The following is a 22157-nucleotide window of genomic DNA, read 5'->3' as shown; positions in this document are numbered from 1 at the left end:
CCTCCAGCCGAACCGCTAGCACCCGTGGGCCGACGGACAAAATAAATTTTTAAGCCAACAGCTTCTTACCCATGTTCTTCCTGGTCACTTTAATCCACCTGTCTGAGAGGATTACACAAGTAGAGTGAAATTTGAGATTGCAGTTGGGGATCAATAGATATAGGTTTCTTCTCACTACCCACTGTAGTATGAAAATTGCCGCTGAATAAAGCAAGCCACTTTGAAAGGAACAATGGGACAAGATGGGACTCAGCCAAGCACAAGGTCTGGCGCAGGATCTGTGGCCGAGCTGGTGCTTAGCAGGTGTCTGTCGATGACTGAGTTACTAGTGACTGGCAGCGACTTACAGTCCACGTGACATCATGAGAACGCGCAAGCTCCACACCATCTGCAGTGCTTTTGTGTACATTAGCTCATGTGTTCCCTGTAATTATACTATGAGTTAGCAGGACAGATATTATCATTCTTGTTTTATAAGTGAGAAAGTTGGAACTAGAACTACCAAATGTAGTGATAAAGGAAAGAACAAAACCTGGCTTTCCTGACCCTTTAGGTAATATTTCTTCCAATATACACATTAATTCTTTCTAATTAGCCATCAAAATGCCAGTTTTTAGAGGGAAGGCTAATCACCCTTTAAGCTCCCATGAATGTTGTTTTCTCTTAAAGTTTCAGAAAATTCCATCTCCTGTCGCCACACAGTATTTAAACTGATAGTTTAATACTTAAACTATACCTCATTCAACTATAAGCTCCCTGAAGACAGGAGCAACGTCTGTCCTGTTCACTGTTTCACCCTGTAACACATGACTGTGGCTAAGATTGTGAATGTCCCAAAAGCCCATACCGGTGGGTTCTCACCTCCCGGACCTTTAGGAAGTTGAGCTTAGTGGGAGGATGCTAGTCACTGGAGCCACAGCCTTCAGTGGACTACTGGGGCCTTGGTCCCTCCTCTTCCTGTGTGCTTCTAGGCTGCTGTGAGGTGGCAGCCGCCTCTGCCTCCCACCATGACACACTGCCTTATCACAGTCACAAAAGCAATGGGCCAGAAGAACTCAGACCAGACCCTCCAAACTGTGAGGCAAAACAAACTTTCCACTTTCTTAGTTGATATCTCAGGGAGTTTGTTACAGCAACAAAAACCTGACTACCACACCTAATACTTAGTAAATATAGGTTGAATCTTTCTCCCCTTGAAATGCAAGAAGAGCTCCCAAAGACAAGATTCTTGAGAAGTAGGTGCAGCGTTCCTATAATGACTCAGCTGTCACGTTGGCACGACCTCTGTCCTCACATAGTTTAGGCACGAAGGGGTCATTTGCAGAGGTGACGCAGGGAGTGAGACATGAAATAGTGTCACATCTCTCTGTAAAGCCTCTGAGTGATGTGAAGTGATGCTAAATGATTTTACACAGCCCTTTTTAAGAGACCCTGTTCGAGAGCGACAATGAGGGCCCCACACAACTTCTCACCAGTTCACTGAGGTATGGTGTGTGAATCACATCATTTGAAATAATCCAGTCGTAGTTCTCTCACATATCTTCCAGCTTCCCTTTATTCAGTGACTTCCTTTAGTGGCTGATGAAACCAGTGCATGGCTTCTAGACAGCAACCTTAGGTAGCAGTGAGGGAAAAATCATCCGCGCTTTTCGGCAGAGGCTCCAAGATATTTTCCTACACCATTCAGAAGTGATTCCCCGCACAGGACCAGGAGGACACAGGAGTTCATGTGCAGCATTGTTTTTGTGCACTGACACCGTCACAATTCGACTTTGGAAAACCAGAGTATCTAAAGGGCATTTAAAGGGCATTGGTTTGGGCTGGCGAGGTAGCTCAGCGGATTAAGTACCTGCTGAGGCAAGCACAGGAACCAGGGTTCAATCCCTGGCACCACCTGCTGCATCAGCCCCTCCCCCAGGTGCACTGAGCTGGCCCTGAGACCGAGTGTGGTGGTGCATGCCTGTAATCCCAGTGGTGGTAGGAGGGTCAGAGGAGGCAGCTCTGCTGCCTAGCTTTTGCCCTTGTCCACAGTGTAAATGCTTCTATTGTGGCTGATTTCAAGTCACCAGAATGAAGCTACTGTATGGGCTGGGCCCACTATATCATGTTAGATAGTGTAGTAGGTGTGTTATGCTGCAGGCATAGTAGGAACTGAGAAAGTATTATAGCTACTAAGGGGGTTAAGAAGATGACACAGTTGGGGACATAGCTCAGCAGCATCAGTGTCTGTCTGGCAAGCGCAAGGTTCTGAGTTTGATACCCAATACTAAAAAAAAAAAAAAAAAAAAAAAAAGGACACAGAAATCCTGGCTACTAAGGATTTAAGTAAGATGCTTGGCTGAGACACACCTGTTTCCATGCCCCCCTCTTTTCTTCCCTGAACTGTGACTCCTGCCTTTGAGATGACCCCGAAGCTCCTGATTTAAAACAACTTTTCTATGCTTTTCACTTCCCAACTGATCCCTCTGCCTTGAATTCTTTGCTATGCTCCAAACCCGCATTTGTGCTGCCTCCCTGGACGGCGAGCAGAACCCCGCCTGCCCTTCCTCCTCTTTTCCTTATCTTGGCTGCTAATGACAACAACAACAGTCGACTGTGTGTTCATCGGCAGCGCAGGGGATCTCACACGCCAGGGCTTCTGGCACAGCGCACAAGCGCTCTACCCTGGCTCCACAACAGCCACCATGGATCGAGTCCTTGCTGTGCGCCTCCCTGTTCTAAGCCTTGGCCTGCATTACTTTACTCCTGACCACACGAGGCATGCATTCATTCCATTCCCAATTTATGGATGAAGAACTGAGGCATGGAGGTTAAAGAACTTTCCCGAAGTCACATGAGTAATAGATGGCAGTCTGGGACTTCTGTTGAGGTTGGGCCTTCGAGCTCTTGAATCTCTTTTTAACCAGTTACGTCAGCCATCACTTCTAACACTACACTGAACACTGCGTGAACGAGCACTGCCTGCTTTGCGTCTCTGAAATATACGGACATCATTCAGCACCTGGCACTGTTCTAAACTCTTCTGGGCACAAACTCATCTGCAGTTCTACAACAAAGATATAAGTGGAAAGGAGGGACGACGTCTCATTATTACTAGAAGCTTGCCCGTGGGTAGTCCAAAGTGCAGAGGCTGAGAAGGCTTAGGTCTGCACTATGATCCTGTCCAGCACAGGACCATGCGCAAGTCCTGTGAAGGACTGCCCTCTACTTCTGAGCACTGCTGCCCGGTCTGGGTGCCCCCTGGGTCTCAGAATGGAGGCCTGACTCGGGCAGGAAGGAGGCTGGATGACGCAAAAGTCCCGATTGGATCTTACTCAAAGGGACAGAGTACTTATGCAAAGTATCCCAGGCTGTGCTGGGGGTGATAAGTGACTAATGACATAATCTTTGACCTCAAGGAATTTATAATCTTGTTGAATAATAAGACCCAGGCATAAACAGTAACCACTGCAATTTCCCAAAGAAAAGGCGACATTGGAGGGAAGAATAAAATTGAGCAAAGAAGTTGGTACAACAGCACACAGCTGTGACCCCCGTTTCTCTGGAGGCTGAAGCAGGGGAAAGTTTGAGGTCACTCTGGACAACCCAGCAAGACTGTCTCAAAAAACAAACCACAGGGTGTGGAGACACTGTGGATGGGGATATACCTCAGTGGTACAGCACCTGTCTAGCATAGGCAAAGCTCTGGGTTCAAACCTCAGTACCACCAGAAAAGCGGGGGGAGGAGTTCAGGAACAAATGTACTCAGGTGAGAGGGCAGAGATACTGCTCCAGAAAAAGCGGGCTCTAACATGGATTTGTCCGACGACATCAGTTTACCTTCCTCTGGCCTTTTTTCCCCACGCGTGATCTCAAACTGTCAGTCATGTTCTCCCATCTGCATTGTCTTTTAGCTTCATGCTGTCCCTCTGCCTGAGCTGACCTCTTCACCTGTTACGCTTACTCATCATTCAGGTTCAGGTTCAAATTCTTTTTTATTTTCTATATTTTTATTCCTGTGTCCCTGGTATTAGTGTGTCAGTCAGGTATCTGTCATCTCCAATTGTAAACTCCTTGAGGGAGGAAATTCCATGTCTTTCATCTTTATTTACCCACCACCTAGCACAACACCTAGCAAGTACTAGGTGTCCTAGAAATGTTTTTAGAACTATATTATTGCATACTGAGAGGGCTGTCTTTTGACTAGACACTGAGTTAGAGCATATGGTTAAACAAGAGTTTCAAAAAGTCCTCAGGAATAAATTTTACCAAGAGGAAAGATCTGTACATTGAAAAGTAAGATATTGATAAAAGAAACTCAAGGAGACACAAATAAATAGAAAGCTATCCCATGTTCATGGATTGGAAGAATCAACATTGTTCAAATGCCCATACTACTCAAAGCAATCTATAAATTAGTGCAATTCCTTTTGAAACTCCAGTAACATTTTCCACAGAAATAGAAAAAGTAATCCTAAGAGTCGTGTGAAGCCACAAAGCCCCCTACACAGCCAAAGCAAGCTTGAGCAAAAAGCACAGAGGTAGAAGCATCACGTGACCTGATTTCAAAATCTACTTCAAAGTTCTTGTAACAAAATCAGCCTGATGCTAATGACCACACAGTGGGGACAGAACAGAGGGACCAAAAATTAGATGACTTACGGCTAACTGCTCTTCACCAAGGAAATCAAGAACATACGGTGGCAAAGGACTGCTTGTTCAACACGCGGTGGTGGGACAACAAGGTATGACATGCAGAATGCAATTAAACCTGACCTCATCCCATACACAAAAATCAACTCAAAATAGATGAGCCTTAAAGCACAAGACCCAAAACCATAAACCATTAATGGAAATATGGGGGGGGGGAAGCTCCATGACACTGGTCTGAACAGTGATATTTTGGGGGAGTATGAAGCTAAACACAAGACAACAAAAGCAAAATTAGACAAGTAAGATTACATCAAATTGAAAAGCTTATGCACAACAAAGGAGACTATAATCAGAATGCAGATAACCCACAGGACAATACACTTGCCGGCCATACCTGATTCAGGGTTGCTACGGAGTAGCACTAGAATGTTCCCCCACATCTAGTATGCTGGGGGCGGCTGTGGGAAAGTGATTAAGTCATGAACGCTATCACGACAGTCAGCAGTGAATCACAGCCTTGAGTCTGCAGCAGAGTGTGCTGCTGGGAGACGGGTCACAGGTCCGTGTCTCTGGAGCACTCAGCCCCAGTTCTTTTCCCGCTCTCTGCTTCCCACCACCAAGTGAGCAGCTTTGTTCTCCACACCCTTCCACTATGATGCTTCTGCTTTGGAGCCAAATAGCCCTGGATGGAATCACTGACACCATCCACCAAAACTCAAACCTTTACGTTTTTTTTTTTAAATCTTTTTATGTATATATTTATTTGATACAGGGTCTTGCTATGTACCTTGGACTTGTAGTGATCTTCCTGTCTTAGCCTCCTCAGTGCTGGGATTACAGGTGTGTGCCACCACACCTGGTTTTGGTGGCCGGCACAGCTTTGGGCCGGCAAGCCATGTGGTATAAGGGATCAAACCTGGGTCCTTGAGCTTGCCAGGCAGGTGCTTAAACCACTGAGCTATCTTTAAGTTTTGAGTGTCAGTATTTTGTCTCAATGACATGTGATGCAGGAGCTAACATCCAAAATATACAAGGAACTCAAACAATTCAATAGTGAGAAAACAACCTTATTCAAAATAGGCAAAGGCCGGGTATGGTGGTGCACGCCTGTAATCCAAGCACTTGGGAGGCTGAGGCAGGTGGATTGTTGTGAGTTGGAGGCCAGCCTGGGCTATGTGAGCAAGACCCTGTTCCCCACTTCCCCCAAAAAGAAAAAAAATAGGCAAAGGATCTGAATAGACATTTCTCAAAAGAAGACATACAAGTGGCTGACCAGCATATGAAAAATGGCCCAAATCACTAATCTTGAAAGAAATGCTGGGCCAGGGAAATGGCTCAGTAGAATAAGCGCTTCCTGGGCAAGTGCAAGGGCCTGAGTTCAATCCCTGGTGCTGGAAAAAAAAAAAAAGAAAGAAAGAAAGAAAGAAAGAAAGAAAAAAAAAAAAAAAAAAGAAAAGAAAAGAAAAAGAAAAAGAAAGAAAGAAATGCAAAATGAGCTTTCATCTCGTGCCTGTCAGAATGGTCATTATCAAAATCACAAAAGATAAATGCTGACAAAGATGTGCAGAAAAGAGAACCCAGGTATAATTTTGTGAAAAGGTAGTACAGACATTACGGATAAAGGTACGGAGTTTCTTCCAAAAGAACGAAAAACAGGACTACTGCTATGATCCAGCAGTGCCACTCCTGGGTATCAAAGGGAATGAAATAAGAGACACTCGCATTCCCATGTTCACTGTGACATTACCCATAATAGGCAGGATACAGAGTCCACCCATGTGCGAATCAAAGGATAGGATAAAGGAAAAAATATATAGGTAAATAAATATTCTTCAACCTTAAGAAGAAAAAAAGTCTGTTATTTGTGATAAGACAAATGGCCATTAAGTGAAATATGCCAGGCACAGAAATACAACTACTGGCTGGGCGTGGTGTTGCATGCTTGTAGTCCCAGCACTTGTAATCCCAGTAGGCTGAGGCAGGAGGATTGCCACAAGGTTGAGGCCAGGGTGAGTTACACAGAGTTTGAGGCCAGCCTGAACTCTGTAGCAAGACCCTATATCAACAAACAAAAGAACAAACATAAAACAGACTAAGGCTTCATCTCACTTTTTTTTTTTTGGTCAGTCTTTTCCTACTATTTTTCACTTTATTTATTTATTTTTATTTTATTGAGAAACAAATATCAATGAGACACTTTCCAAGCTGATTAATAGGACATTTTCAATAATTAATACACTGCACATTGTTATCTTCTCAGTGGTCATCCACAATACAAGAAGCAGCCAGGACATCCCGACCAAACACTACTGCTACAAATCTTTCCTCTCATGGAACCAAGCAAAAGCAGCTGTACCTCTATCCTAACTATTCTGTATATAGAAATACAAAATGGTCCTTCCTCTGTATCCCCCCTCTCCAGTTCAGTCCTGTTAGAGATGGGTATTCTATTGGCATCTAAATATTATAGGTGCTTAAATTCAGCACAACAATCCAACACAGTCCAGTAGTCCACAATAGTAGGGGGGTGTCCGCAGAAGTTGTTGACTTGAGCCTTTTACAGCTCAGCTTAGTACTATGGCTTTACTTTATATACCTCGTTTTTATACTTTTCTGCTGGATGGTTAAGATCAAGATAAAGCAAGACCTATATAACAAGAAATGTAACTTTTGTTTCATCTCACTTGTATGTGGAATTTTAAAAAATCAAACTCAAAAACAGAATAATATTGTGGTCACCAGAAGTAGGGTGAGGGCCGGGGAACACAGGGAGAGCGAGGAATCCAAAATTTCAGTTAGACAGGAAGGGTCAGCTCACACGAGATGTACATTATGGTGATTACAGCAACACATATTATACATCTAGAAATTGCTAAGAATAGAGTTTATGTGTTCCTATTCCAAAATATAGTGAGATACTATATATGGTAACCTGACTTAGCCATTGTGTGTGTGTGTGTGTGTTCTAGAACATCAGGTTGTAGACCATAAATCTATAAAATTTCTACTTGCAAAATAATTATTTTAAAACAAGGAATAAACCAGTCAGACTTGCCCTTCTCTCGGCTCCTAGCTGTACTTACTCTTAACCAAGAGGCCAGGGTTTTCTGTTCCTAGAGACCTGTGGTGCTTCTTGCTGGCACTCCTAGCACACTAAGGTACCATTTTTACTTTACGAATCAACTCAGAGTCATGCTGTATGACAGGCACAGCTCCGCGCTCTTCGCGAATGTTTATTTAATCCCACTCCACCAGGACTGGCGAATCCTGACTACCGCACTTCTCACTGGGCAGAATCAGACCTCCTTCCCCCGGGATAGGAGCTGGGACAGCCCAAAACTGATGTGGCTGGGAGCGGGGAGTGTGCTACGTCCCTTTCCTCAGTGGGCAGCAGAGGGAAAATTATTATTAATAGTAATAATAAAACCTCAGTGAGCATCAACTGCACATGCGCTGTTCTTGGCTAGAACTTGACATTCAGGAACATTCTCATTTTAGCAAGCAACTTACAGGACAGCTTCAGCCCCTTCATTTTACAGGGCTCGGGAGGTGCTAACCAGCTGCCCAGCTGGCACCAAGATCAGGAGCCGGCTGTGGATCTGGGCACTTCTGCTCCTCTCCCACTGCCTGAGGATCCAGGCTTGGCTGGGGGCAGGGCTGGGGCTTGAACCCGAGAATCTGCCCTTAACGCAGGAGGCCCCTGGGCAGGAGCAAGCTAAACAGTCTGCAAGGCAAAGAGAGCCTAACAGCCTTACCCATTACATTTGCAAAGAAAACAGCTCTCTTGCCCTCAACTCCTCTCTGCAGGCTTTAAGCTCCAAACTGAGAGCAGTGGGAGAAGCAGCTATTTTTGTGTTTTCATTTTCTGGCTGTAAAGAGTCAAGTTCAGGGACGCCAGGCAATCTGCCCAAGGCTCGAGGGAAGCAGTGGAACCAGAGAGGCAGATCTGCGAGGTTCCCAACCCTGCGTGGCCCTGGCTGCTGCTGCGCCCGCACCACACAGACAGCCCAGGCGTCCACGTGGGCCTGCAAGTTGTGCACAGCAAGTGGCCTATGACAGAAACTCCAAATTGGTTGTTGCTGACACAATCATAAAGTCAGGCAGAAAGTCAGTCATAGGTAGGCTGGAGATGGGTGGCTGGGAGGGCGCTTTGTGATTTTTGTTCTTTCTTAATCATTAGCTATGGATAAGATCTCAGAAGCTTGTGGTTTCAATGTTTAGTTCAGGAGAATGGAACATCCTCTAAATGTGCTGATAAGGTCCAGGGCCCAATCAGACTATGGGTGAGGGGTTGAAAAGATCCGTCTGGTATGAAATTAGTGGAGACATCCACCTGAGGTGTAAACAGAGGCCAATCTTGGAAGCAGGTCAACACGGCAACCCAGTCAGGCATCACCACAGGGGCGCAGGCAGGCAGAGTCCTGGGCCCTGACCTGCTGCCCTTGCAAACACAGACAGCCAGGTAATTAAAGGCTATTTTCATTATGAGGCAGAACCTTTATTGGGCCTACAAATGCCCAAACTAAAAGCAAAACCGAGTTTGACTTTTATTTTGCAATGAAGTTGCTGGCACAGGTATTCTTGTTAATATGCAGTAAGATTTGGGTCAAATCTTTTCTCAGCTCTACATATGTGTGAATCACTCAGGGAATGTCTGTCTCAAAATTGGCAAAACAAGCTTGAGTAGCCCCAGATTTACATAATCTCACCCCCTTCAAGACTGCAGACATCAGGAAGGGCAACTTCCAGGGACTTTCAGCTATGGGTGAGAAGTCTCTAGCCCTTCTCCTAAACAACTTTGACCACCTGGGAACAGATCATCTCCCCCTTATGGATTCCAGAACAACAGCACCAGGAAAGAAACACTGCATCTACGGGTGGCCCAGTCAGAGCCCTGTGTCCCAGCACCAAGCTGGAGTCCTTTCCTATCATCCCTTTACCTATCCAGTTAAAAGTCCCTCCCTTCCCTTCCCCGGCCTCAGAGCCTCACGGTGTCTCTAGCAGATTCTAAAGGCTCTGACAAGTTCCACAGAAAAACAAATCTGTTTTTTTTCCCCTTAGGCCCAAGTACCCCCCACCCCCACCCCATGCATCTGAGCCAGGGGTCGTCTGCCTAAAGGCGTCAATCAGTCCACCTGTTCTTAGAGGTGCTACAGTCCCCACTGAACAGGAGGCAGAGAAGCGGGCGGGCCCTTGTCTGCCATACATCCCCAAAGCGCTAGCTCTTCCCAGCCCCACCTTGACTCCACTAATGGGGCCTCCACTCCCTCTCCAGCCACACAAGCCTGGTGACACCAACCAAGGAGTGGAGACAGGGACATCCAAGCACTACCAAGGCCTGCCCCCACTGGCAGATTTCAGGAACACAAGAAATGGCCCGAGCCAACCATCTCTGTTGGGAGGGAGGAGACATAGGCTTCCCTGTACCTTCAGGGACCAGCAGGGCCTTTTCTGGTTTTCCTGCCTTGTGTTAACGGTTGTAATTTTCTGTGATGAAGATGCAAGAGGAGCAGGAAGAGGAGAAAGGAGAGGAAGGAAGAAAAGAAGAAAGGAGAAAAAGAAAGGGGAAAGGAGGGAGAGGCAGAAAGGACCAAGGGGAAAAGGAGAGTAAAGGAGAAAGAGGGAGGAGAAAGCAAAGAAGTGGAGGGAGAAGAAGACAGGAAAGGGAGGAGGGGAGGTGGAAGGGGAGGGCACGAAGGAGGAGAGAAGAGGAGGGGAGGAAGGGGGAATTGGAGGGGGAGAGGAAGAGGGGAGGAAGGCAGACAGGGAAAGGGAAGACAGGAGAGGGGGAGGGGATAATGGAGTAAGGGGAAGGGAGGAGGGAGAAGAGAAGGGAGGAGGGGAAGGCGAAAGGCAGGAGGAAGGGGGAGGGTAAGAGGAAGAAGAGAGAAGGGGAGGGGAGGAGGGCCAAAGAAGAAGGAGGGGGAAAGGAGAAGAGGAGAGGTGCGGGAGGCACAGGAGGAGGACCGCAGCTCGGAGAGCGCGGCCACCGCACCCCAGAGCTCACCTACGCGGAAGATGAGGTCGTCCTCGATGGGGTTCTCCTTCCGCTTGCCCGTGCTGTACATGCTTGCGGGCCGCTTCACCGCCTTCTGCTTCACGTGGCCGCTGCCCGGGGACTTGACGCGCCGCTTGACGCCCTCGGCGGTGGGCGACACGTCGGCGGAGCGCACGACCTTGAGCTTGAAGGGGCTGCCGCGGATGTGCTGGTCGTGCAGGCGCAGCGACAGCGTGAAGTCGCCCTCCTTCTGCACGGTGTACAGGAACTCGTAGGTGCCGTTCTTGTTGTCCAGGATCTCGCCGTCCGCCACGCTGCCGTCGGGGGTGCTCAGCTCGGCCGTGAGGTAGGCGTTGCCTGTCTTGCACAGCTCACCGTCCTTGTCCTTGGTGGTGATGGTCACTGACATGGGCTGCCCCACCACGGTCTGCCGGAGCCCCTCGCCCGTGGCCACAGTCTCGGAGGCCACGGCATTGGTGGTCAGGATGGTGCCGAGGTTGTGGATGGACTTCTTCAGCCCCTCGGTCTCCACGATGAAGTCCAGCTGGTCGTTCTCGCGCGGGTGCAGTGGGAAGTCCTGGCCGGCCAGCTCGTTGAGCTTCTCGCTCATCTGCTTCTTGACCAGCAGCACCTCGGTCTCCGTGCCATGGTGCAGCGCCTGCGCCGTGAAGTTGCTGCAGCTCTTGATGTTCTCCTGGCCCTGCAGCAGGGTATCCAGCTGCGACTGCAGCACCTGCGGAAAGCAGAGGCTGGGTGAGGCTGGCCCGCCTGGCTGGGCACCGAGGAGCCTGCCGGGTGGCTGGGCAGCGCCCTCCTCACAACAACTGGCTGCCACCCGCCCGCACAGGCCAGCCCAGCGAGCTGGGTTCCAACGCAACACCCTCCTCTGCCTTCCAGCACCTCCTCGCCCTGCCTCATCTCCCACACTGTTATTTTTTGGATCACGGGTTGGCAGAGGGGCAAAGAGCAACTGTCACGCCCAAGAGCTGTGGCCAACCAGTTGCCCCGCCTGACATCTGAAACGTTCCTCATGCAGTATCTTTCCCCTGTGTTCCAAGCTCCCCCGGTCACCACCTAAAGGAACAGAAACCAAACACATGAGAAGTCTCCACACCTAAATACCAGGAGCGTTGGGTGCTGGGCTGTGTGAACAGACATGCAGAGATGAACAAAGAGGGCAGGCAGGCCTCGCTTTGAAGCTGACTAACAGGTTGGTGTGGAAGGAGTGCAATTAAGAGACGATTCCACGTTATAATTAAGGAGAGAAAACAAGCCAGTTTAACCCCCAAGCCTGAGAGCAACAGCATGATATTCAACCTCACCTTTTATCAAATTATAAATTGGTAGTTAAGGTCAAGGAGTCATACAGTTTTGCTGAAAACAGGAAAGAAAAATAAAGATGGGTATTTGGTTAAATGAAAATGACAGTTTATGTATGATGGTGACAGTTAAGGACCTATATGGGTCCCCTTTGCTGCTTCTGGGATACGGTAAGCCAGGGCTGTGAAGGGCCCGTGCCCAGCGGGAGCCCCGAGAACACCAGGCTTACTTTGTGTTTGAGACCATAGTTGACCTCCAGTTCCATCAGCAGCACGCTCTTGCGCACGTTTAAAGTCTTCTGCAGCTCGTCGAAGGTGGAGTGGATGTCATCCACGATGCTGGCCTTTTGGTTCGTTAACTGATGGATGATTTCTGAGATGAACTGCAGAGCAGAATCTATTTCCGGGAGCCTGGGAAACATTTGTTAAAGACCTTTAATGCCAAATAGTCTCAAGTGGGGCTGGTGAGATGGCTCAGTGGTCTAAAGCACCTACTTAGAACAAGCTTAGCAAAGCACAGGGACCACGGTTCAATCCCCCAGCCCCACATGCCAGCCAGCTGCGCCCCCTGGTGGGCTGAGCTGGCCACACACACACACACACGCAGGCACACACACATACACAAATTAAAAAAAAACAAACAAATAGTCTCAAGTACTGCATCCAAATGCTATCTTATATAGAAATTTTTTTTTTTCCTATGGCTTTTGTCATCTTTAAAATGGGCTGATGGAAAGATGGACTAATGCACAATGGGATGAAGGAGACCTTGCAGGTCCACATCTGTTTGTGTCTTCAGTCAACTAATTTCATTAGTTGATGGTGCAAGATTTGACGCTTGAGGAAAAACCATTGCAGCTAAATAATCCTTTGCAGCAGGGAGTTGTGTGTGCTGCACTGCTGGATGTTAGGTGGCATCCAGTCCTCTCCCAGGTGCCAGCAGCATTATCACACAGCTGTGGCCGCAGAAATGTCTTCAGGCACTGTCAAACCCCCTCAGGGGACAAGGACAGAACTACTCAGGCTTGAGAACCACTGACCTACATTTATAACAGTATCTCTTTTTCCCAACCACAGAAAACTTAACCAAATAGAGTTTCCTGGGAACTTTTCAGAAGTTTCCAAGCTCTCTTCATTAGTTTAGAATAATCATTCTGGATTCTGACTATTGGTAAGCTATTTATCGTCTTGTCTACTTCTGAGCTGCTGTTAATTTTGTCTCATCTTTCTCACGCACAGAGAGCGCCTCTGCTCCTATATGTCTGTGCCCAGAACCCTAGAAGCAGGGAGCGCAATACATTCTACAGATCTCACTGGAGAAAGACACGCGGCCACTGCCTCAGGCCTGTAAGTTAACAAGAGCATCTATGGAGTTCTCGAAGGCCGGGATCAGACGTGAATTTCAGAGATCTCCAGAGAGCATTTTCCTTGAGTGTACTTTAATTCATTTAATCTTCCTAAGAGACTAGAAGAAAAAAATGCCACTACTTGAAGGGCTGATGGAATTTTACCATGGAGAAGGGGAAACTTTCGATCATTTACCAGAGCACAACCACAGACCTAGGATCGAAGGAGAACTTATTTATGGCATAAAGACAGATACCTGAAAGGGTAACCCGAACCTACTGCAGCACTGTAAGGAGACCACGGGCCAGTGTCTCACACGGGGGCCTGGATGGCTGGGGGGCAGGAGGGGTGTCACACCTTTTGTTGACAGCGTCCAGCTGGACCTGGAGTGAGGCCTTGTGCTGCTCTACCACATCCTTGAGCGGGACTGTGGGGTGCTCCGCGTGCTCCCCCTCTGTGCACTCGCGACACATGGCGGTCTCACAGGACTGGCAGTAAAATTCCATCACCTGCAAGGACACAAGAAAAGCTCCAGGTTCATGGTCACAGACTGAGTGCTTACTTTGCAGGAAGCACTTTCCTTTCACTTTCCCAGCTAACTGTCCCGGCCATCGGCCATCGGCCATCGCAGAATGTTGGCACGGCTTTCTCTGGCCTCCTAGAAAGAAAGAAGAATGAATTGGATGGGACAGGTCCAAAACGGAGATGGCTCTGATTCCAGAGCTCCTGCTGCAGCCACAAAGCCAGCTTTCTGGTGGTGGCTGCCTAAATCAGAACAGTGTAGGGCTGTGACTCTCAAGCATTTGTTTTCGGGATGTCTATATAATCTTAAAAAAGTACTGGGGACTCCAAAGGACTTCTGCATATGTGCATGATACCTGCATATATGTGTAACATTAAAAATTTAAAGAGACAAAAGTTTAAATACTCCTTAATTTATTAAAAGCAATCAGTGCACCTAAGTATTAACATGCATCTTAAAATTAATGACCAATGATTATCTTTGCAAAACGATTTTTGTTTTTGTAAACCTCGGCAGCACCCGCCTTCGCAGGAGTCAGCTGGTCTTTATCTTTGCCTATGTGTTCATACTGTTGTAACAGTACATGTCGTATCCACTCTAGAAAGCGCCACAGCACGCTCTTGGGAGAGCAAGAGTGAAAAAGACAACAAATGTCTTCAAATTGCTGCACTACGAGGCAGGGCTTAGGACCCAAGAGGATTCTAGGGCCATCTGGAAATCTCTGCAGGGACACAGATGACCCGGACCGAGGAATGTGCACCCCAGTCCTCCACTCATTAGCTGAGTGATCTCTGGCAAATTCTTTCCTTCCTCGCCTGTCAATTTCTGCTTCCGTCAAATGGAAACAATAACAGTAACTACTTCTCCTGGATGCTGGAAGGCCAACAGGTGAGTAGGCACAGGAGCACAGGGCTGTCTGGCAAGACGCGGAAGGTGCTGTTGGTAAGTAGTGGTTGCTACAGTGATGGGAACACCATCTGGTCACCTGAAAATTAAGACCACCTTGTCCTGAGTGTGACAAACTCTCAGGAATGACACAGCTGAAAGCCTGAAGGATGGTTTTCTTGTAGGGTGGCTCTCCCACACTTTCAGCTGCAGAGAACATCTGATAAGGTTGACCTCAACTCTCTTTTCTGAAGGATTTTTTTTTTTCTTAAAGTACAATGCACACCCCAAAAAGGGCATAAATCTGAACACAACATGAATGCACTCTCCAGACACTTTAGATCCCATGTATAAACATTTATTTATGAAGTTTCAGGTTCTGGAACACAAGAACTCACCCTCCCAGGGCCCATCTAGCTAATACCTTATGTGTAACAGGTACCCTGCACTGCCAAATGCATGACCCAGGGAACCCTCTCAGCTATGGCTTGGTGACAGGCGTCAGGGCAACAGAAGGACTTTCCTTCCTTATTGAGATTCACTCTCCTGCATAACTTCCCTGGAGCTGATTGCCAGGAATAAAACACTGGCTTTGCTGATGCTGTCTTAGAAATAACCATTTCCAGCAAACCAGAGTGAGGTAAAAGTCCTTCAGAGCGCCAGGAATGTGGCAAAAGCCTGCAACCCTGGCACTTGGGAGGGCCAAGCGTTCAAGGCCAACACAGACTAACACAAAGGTCCTGTGTGGAAAAAAAAACCCTCTGCAGGTAAAAACATTTCTCTACATATTCCATTAATATCTATTTTTAAAAATTCATTCATTCATTCATTCATTCATTCATTCATTCATACCAGGGATCAAACTCACAGCCTTGTGCTTGCCAGGCAGGCGCTTATGCTGCTAAGCTATCTCCCCAGCCTATTATGTATTTTAATGCACAAACTCAAATGAAATTTCATATCTCCCATGGGAAGACTCTGACACTAGTAGTCACCTGAATTTTATTTTGGTAAGGTCTGTTTCAATCCAACACCCTTCCCTGTGCTTAGATACTGCATGATAATTATTTGCCAGTCATATATGAGCTAAGGGATTGCTCTAAGGGACCTTCCTCCAGGGAGTGACAACACTCTGAGAAAAGACAACATTGTGGGTTGCTTTAGGAGCATCTTACTATGCTCCTTTCTTTGTGTGTTTAGAAAATAGAATGATCTAAACTACAGGCAGTGGCGGGGCATGGTGCCACAGGCCGTAATCTCAGCAGGCTAAGGCAGGAGGTTTGCTGTGCTGGAGGGCCAGCTTTGGCTACACAGTGAGTCCAAGGCCAGCCTGAACTACTTAACCAGATCCTGTCTCCAAACAAAAAACAACACACACACACACACACACACACACACACACACACACACACCAAAATAAAACTTCAGGCAGTGTCTTATTAAATACCCTATCATAAAGCTTTTAGGCATTATTTTTGGATGCAAATACATAGTAACAAGAAACATATAAGTACTTGGTAAATATCTTACTCATTATTTGAAACTATGCTTAATTAAGCCAAGAGGTTTCCTGTTTTTCAAAGAGCTTGAGAAAGGCGGAATGAAAATGCGGTCCTCAATAAGTTCTCAGATTTTCTTTTGCAAAGTGTCTCCCCAGGGATCGGTAGAGCACTTCATGGCGCTAGCAGGATGTGAGTCGCTTTATCAAAGCACCTCACATTTCTAGATTTTATATGCAACAGACTCTTATTTATTCAAGGTTTCCCTTTCCTGGCCAGAGCTCCTGAGCCCTTTCTAGAGCGCGCTGCCACCAGTGGTCACATGCAGCTGCGCAGAACCCAGGAGCAGAACCTGAAGACTCTTCCCTCCAGTTACTAAGGGTGTTGGGGCCAACTGATGTGTGCTGAGAACGGGACACATTACCAGGGTCACTCAAGGCTGAGAGGCAGTTTCTGCCTCCTCTAGAGAAAAGGGCATGGGCCTAGAAGGAAACTAACCAGAGCAAATTTTACTAGTTTTTTTTTTTAATGTATTTGGTACAGGGTCTTACTATGCAGCTTGGACCTGTGATTCTCCTGTTTTCAGCCTCCCCAGCACTGGGAATATAGGTGTGCACCACCACATCTGGACTCTGTGGCTGGCTCAGTACGCCTGGGGGCAGCTAAGAGGGGCTGGCATGGCCAGGGATCGAACTCAGTGGTGCCAGGGATTGAACCTGGTCCCTGAGCTTGCCTAAGCGCTGACCCTGATTTACTACATTTTAAATGAACTCTTTCCCATATTCGCATAGAGTTCAAAGAAACCATACATAAAGAAAGAACTAAAGGATACACACACACACTAGAAAGAACTAACTACACACAAAACAATGTCTTACCAAATACAAAATATTTAATGAATAGAGGGATTTGTTCTAATAGTGTTTGTAAATAAGATATCATGTCCGCATCTTGTACAGCAATTAACCACTAGGAAGAGAGTATACAAAGTGTTAATTGTTGAAACTGTCCTACCAATTTGGTTTGAAACTGTCTCATTGCTATTTGTTTCTCAATAAAATTCTGGAAAAAAAAAACAAATACAAAATAATAATAAAGAGATAAAAATTGTAAAAGGGAACTAAAGGAACTATTCTGAAGTTAAGAAGTATACCTGAAATGTAATATTCACTCAAGGGTTTCTACAGATACTGTGAGCAGACAGAAGGCCCGGTGACATTAAAACAGGATTCCCGTGAGTATAGTCTGAGGATGGAAAGTTAAAAAGGCTGAAGGAAAAGGCACGGAGCTCTGAGTCTGGGGACACCATGAAATGTACCAAAATATGCACAGCGAGAATTCCAAGGCCGAGAGGAGGGAGAAGTGGAAGAGAATAACTGAAGAAATCAGGGCTGGAAACCAGCCCAGTTCTGAGGAAAGACACAAATGCACACAGTCAAAACGCTTAACAGACCCTGCGTAGGCAACTGAGAGACAGCCAACCCGGGAAGCTGCCGCCAAGCCACCGAAAGGCAGGTGGCTTCCAAGCAGTGAGCGAGAAGTGAGTCACAAGACATTTGCTAAGATTCATAGCCGGCTTCTCCTTAGGAGGCACGTTAGGTCCAAAGACACCGTTAAGGGGAAAGTGCAAGAATGGGCAATATGTTCTCTGCAAACTTTAACCAAAAAGGAACTGGGTGGGTAAATGTGGAGGACCACCGGGACGACTCTCCTTGAAAGGGCCGTCCTTGCCATTTTGGCTGAACCTGGCCCTGTTCCCATGAGTTGATGTGTACAGAGCTGGCTAGGACTTTACTTTTAAAAATCATTTATTTATTTATTTATTTATTTATTTATTTGGTACAGGGTCTTGCTACATATCTCAGACTCGTAGTGATACTCTTGGCTCAGTCTCCCCTGCCCTGGGATTCCAGGCATGTACCACCACGCCCGGTTTCGGTGGCTGGCACAATGCACCCAAGGCTCCAGAGATTGAATCCGCGTCCTCGCACTTGCCAAGCAGGTGCTTAGGCCACTGAGCTGTCTCCCCAGCCCTGGCTAGGCCTTTTCTGTGTCCCTTCAGCTGGCTTTCAGCAATGTGAGAGGGTCTTGGCAAGGCGATGGGTAGTCTTGGAAGTAAGGTGACAGGGCAGTCTGGCCCTGCCTGTAGCTCCCAAGAAACATGAGTGAGCCAGGCAGACAGCAATTCTGTGATGGGCCTAGGCCTCGAGGTAAGAGGCAATGACTTCTCAGGACATAAAAATGACACATCAGGGCTGAAGCACTGACCCCAAAATATCAGACACTTCCATGACTGCGTTCTGCAGATTACTCCTGTATCTCTCTTTCACACCGTAAACTGCACAGGTGAATGTAGCCTTCCTAGTAGCCTAGCTCACAGAACTTATGTTCTTCCTACCATTCTCACAATCACTCATCCTTTGCCCTTCTTCATGAGTTAATAAAAGCCTGGTTGGGCCGTAGGTCGAGGCCCTTGTTCTGGCTATCATTCTAGCTGGGCATAGGACCCCCTTGGTGCCTCAGAGTTACCAATATGCCTCAGTGCCTATCCTTACCACACGTTGTACTGGACATGGTGGACTAGCGTTGACTTGTTAGAATTCAAATCACTTTCCATGGGATTATAAACGTAGATTTTTCTGGACCAAAATGAGGTCTTATGGCTTTCTATAAGCAACTCTAGTATGAGAAAAAAAAAGATGTAAGACAAAAAAAGAAATCATTATTTAAGAAAAAGGAAGTATATCACAAAAAATTACATAATTTTACAAAACTCTAGCTAGATTGACCACAGGGAAAAAAAATAACCTCAAATTACCTCAAAATCAGGAAGAAAAATGAGGAAATTACTACTGATATCGTGGAAATGAAAAGGATTATAACAGAATACTATGGATATAATAACCTAGATAAATGAATGAATTTCTAGAAACACAACCAAATAGAAACAAAATCTAGGAAGACTTAAAAACCATCATCATCAATAACAATATTAATTTTAAAAAGTGCAAGACCAAAAAGCTTCACTGATAAATTCTTTTTTTTTTTTTGTATTTAGTACAAGGTCTACAGGGTCTCACCGCACAGCTCAGACTCCTAGTGATCCTCCTGTTTTCAGCCTCCCAAGCAACAGGATTACAGGGGCTTGCCACCACGCCCAGTCTCAACCACCATCTCAGCATGCCCAGGAGCAGGGCTGGCATGTAGGCTGGGGATGGAACCTGGCCCCTGCATCTGCCTAAGCTGGCGCTTTAATCCCCTGAGCTATCTGGCTGGCCCTTCACTGATAAATTCTACAAAATACTTAATTAAGAACTTATACTAACTCTTCTGAAACTCAAAAAGAAGAGGAAGAAGAAGATGAAGAAGATAAAGAAGAAGAAGAAGAAGAAGAAGAAGAAGAAGAAGAAGAAGAAGAAGAAGAACAACAACAACAACAACAACAACAACAACAACAACAACAACAGAGCCGTTCATTCTATTAGGACAATTTTTTCTTGACACCAAGGACATTACAAGATAATCATAGACCAATATTCTGTATAAATATAGATTTAGAAAATCCCTGTGAAATACTAGCAAAGGGGATAAAGTCCTGTATTAAAAAGTCTATGCACTATAAGTATGTGGAATTTATCCCAGGAATGCAGGGGTGGTGCCCGTACCAAAGTGTCTGTGTGTATCACACTATATTAATAGAATGTAGTGGCTGCTTAAATGAGTGTGGTGTTTCTTTTATGAGGTGATGAAAACGTCCTGGAGTTAGAGTCGTGATGTTTGTACAACGAAGCAAACATGCTAAAAACCGTCTGTTGTCGCCTTAAAATGATTCCTGAATTTTACCTAAAAACAAAACAAAACTGACCACAGCTTTGAGGAGCCGCGGCAGACTTGGGTCATTGTTCGCTGTACAGTATCTTCATTATCTCCTGGGTTCAAAGGCCTGAAGTCATGCTGATGTGTCGACAGCCAGCCATCTGACAGCTGTGGCTCGGCTGAGGGCTTGTTGTGTGAGGTGTGCGATGCCTCAGGCACACCCCTGCCCAGTGAGAAGATGTGCTGTTCTCAGGGGTGGCAGGGAGGCCAGAGGCCAGCGCAAGCTTACTGCTGTGGACAGGCAGTCACAGTTTGTATGCATCGGAAGAGACTGCAGGACCATGTGTGTCCCATGGGGACGAGGACACTGGGGGCCTTGAGTCAAGCCTCAGTCTTTGGAGGGTCCTGACAGTGGAGAACAAGGAATTCTCCACAAAGACGCTCTTTTGTACCTCTTCCCGTTCAAGTCTCTAAGCGAGCAGTAACAGGGTTTCCCAGTCATTTGTGTACCTAGGGTTATGGGGCCTCAGGCTCAAGTGTGCTTGGGGGATCTGGCACTTTAAGTGCAAAGAATCCCTTAGGTCCCTGACCGTTTTCATCCTCTCTTGCTGTTAATTACTCGATTTTATTAACCTTCAGGTGCCTGACTTGTTTTTAAAGATTCACCCATGGCAATTAACTGCAGCAATTTATCTGGGATACTACATGCATTTGGCGTGAATATGCAATGAGGACCCCTGTTTCTCTGAACTCCTACAATGTAGGATTCAACAACAGAATGATTGAAGATGCGCACTGCTAATTTTCCAAGGCTTCTTGCAGGTTTATAAATTTTATGATTCTATACATCATACGGGCTCAGCAGGGAAAAAATACTAAAAATACACTTTAAATAGCTTCATTCACCTCATTTAATTTTTTAAAGCAACTTGACAAGATGCACTTGGTAGAGCAGGGGAAAATTCTTTAACCCAAAGAATTTTCTACTGCACTGAATTAGCACCTCTCGGAAGTGTTTTGCTTTGCGAGCCTCTGGTGCAGTGCTGTGCTCAGGAAATACATCTCTAGAAATTCTTTTCTTATTTATTCTGCAGCCAGTGACAACAGATTTCTCTTTCCTAAGGTTCACCAGAGATTGATAATGCTATTTTATAAAAGTTCATAGCTACTTTGTTTTACTTTTTGCAGTGCTGGAGATTGAACCAAAAGTCTCACACATGCTAAGCACGTATTTCACCACTGAGCTACCCAAACTCACGGTAATCAAAGAGCCAACCTCCACTGAGTGGGCAGCATCAGCACTTCTTCCTTGGACACCAAAGGTAAACATCTGGGCGTCACCTGGTGCCCCTTGGGCCTGGGGTCTCTGTTTACCAGTCTACCCAGCCAATCAACCACTGTGTGCTGTCCAACTCTCCAGGCTCACCACTGCTGTCCTGAGGTAGGGCTGTTGTGGGTTCTTCCACAGGCGCCTTCACAGTGGGTCTCCCACTTTGTGTCTCTAGACATTTTGTAATGAGTTCAGGGCAAATCTTACCTGCTCATTCCACTATGTAACAGCCTTTAGTGCTCCCCACAGCTTAGCACAGGCTCAGGCTCCCCAAGTGTCACCCAGGGCCCTCCAAACCTGGACCTTTTACCTCTCTGGTGACTGGCAGCACTTTCTGGTTCCTGGGAACACCGGACAGCAAGAAAGTCTCTGATTCTTCTACTCTTTCTGCAACTTTGTCCCTTCTGCACAAAAGATACTTTTTTCCCCTATATTGTATATACTAGGCTCCTACAAGTTAGAAAACAAAACTCTAAACATAGCCACATACAGTAGCAGAGACGTCCCGCATTTTGAAAACGTCAGTTCTTTTGGTCTAGAAGTGTAGATCAGTGGTACAGCATGCGCTTAGCATGTGTGAGGCACTGGATTTGAAAAAAAAAAAGCAGTTTTAATGCTTCATCAACAGTCAGTTATGTAGGCTCACCAAATTTAACAATGTTCCTAAATTGTACATTTAGATTATTTCTAAGATTTACTGTCTTTAAACTGAAATCTAATTATTTCTTCAGAAATAATTCTACCAGGGGGCTGGAGAGATGGCTCAGTGGTCTAAAGCACCTACTTGGAACAAGCTTGGCAAAAGCAC

The 22157-nt window shown here is 46.3% G+C and overlaps 1 protein-coding gene across 10 annotated transcripts in view; it reads right to left on the bottom strand.

The window, feature by feature from the left end:
* Trim2 (tripartite motif containing 2) overlaps positions 1 to 22157 on the bottom strand; it is a 167275-nt gene that overhangs the window by 15661 nt on the left and 129457 nt on the right. For all 10 annotated transcript variants that reach the window (XM_023723642.1, XM_004638699.2, XM_023723648.1 and 7 more), the window contains 3 exons: positions 13654 to 13805; positions 12180 to 12360; positions 10640 to 11363 (listed from right to left, as the gene is read on the bottom strand). In XM_023723642.1, coding sequence (XP_023579410.1) covers positions 10640 to 11363; positions 12180 to 12360; positions 13654 to 13805 — 1057 coding nt within the window. The remainder of the gene's footprint in view (positions 1 to 10639; positions 11364 to 12179; positions 12361 to 13653; positions 13806 to 22157) is intronic.

Source organism: Octodon degus, unplaced genomic scaffold, assembly GCF_000260255.1.
Source record: "Octodon degus isolate 3935 unplaced genomic scaffold, OctDeg1.0 scaffold00101, whole genome shotgun sequence".
NCBI lineage: Eukaryota > Metazoa > Chordata > Mammalia > Rodentia > Octodontidae > Octodon > Octodon degus.
The sequence above is the reverse complement of the archived record's forward strand: the minus strand, read 5'-3'. Positions and strand labels throughout refer to the sequence as shown.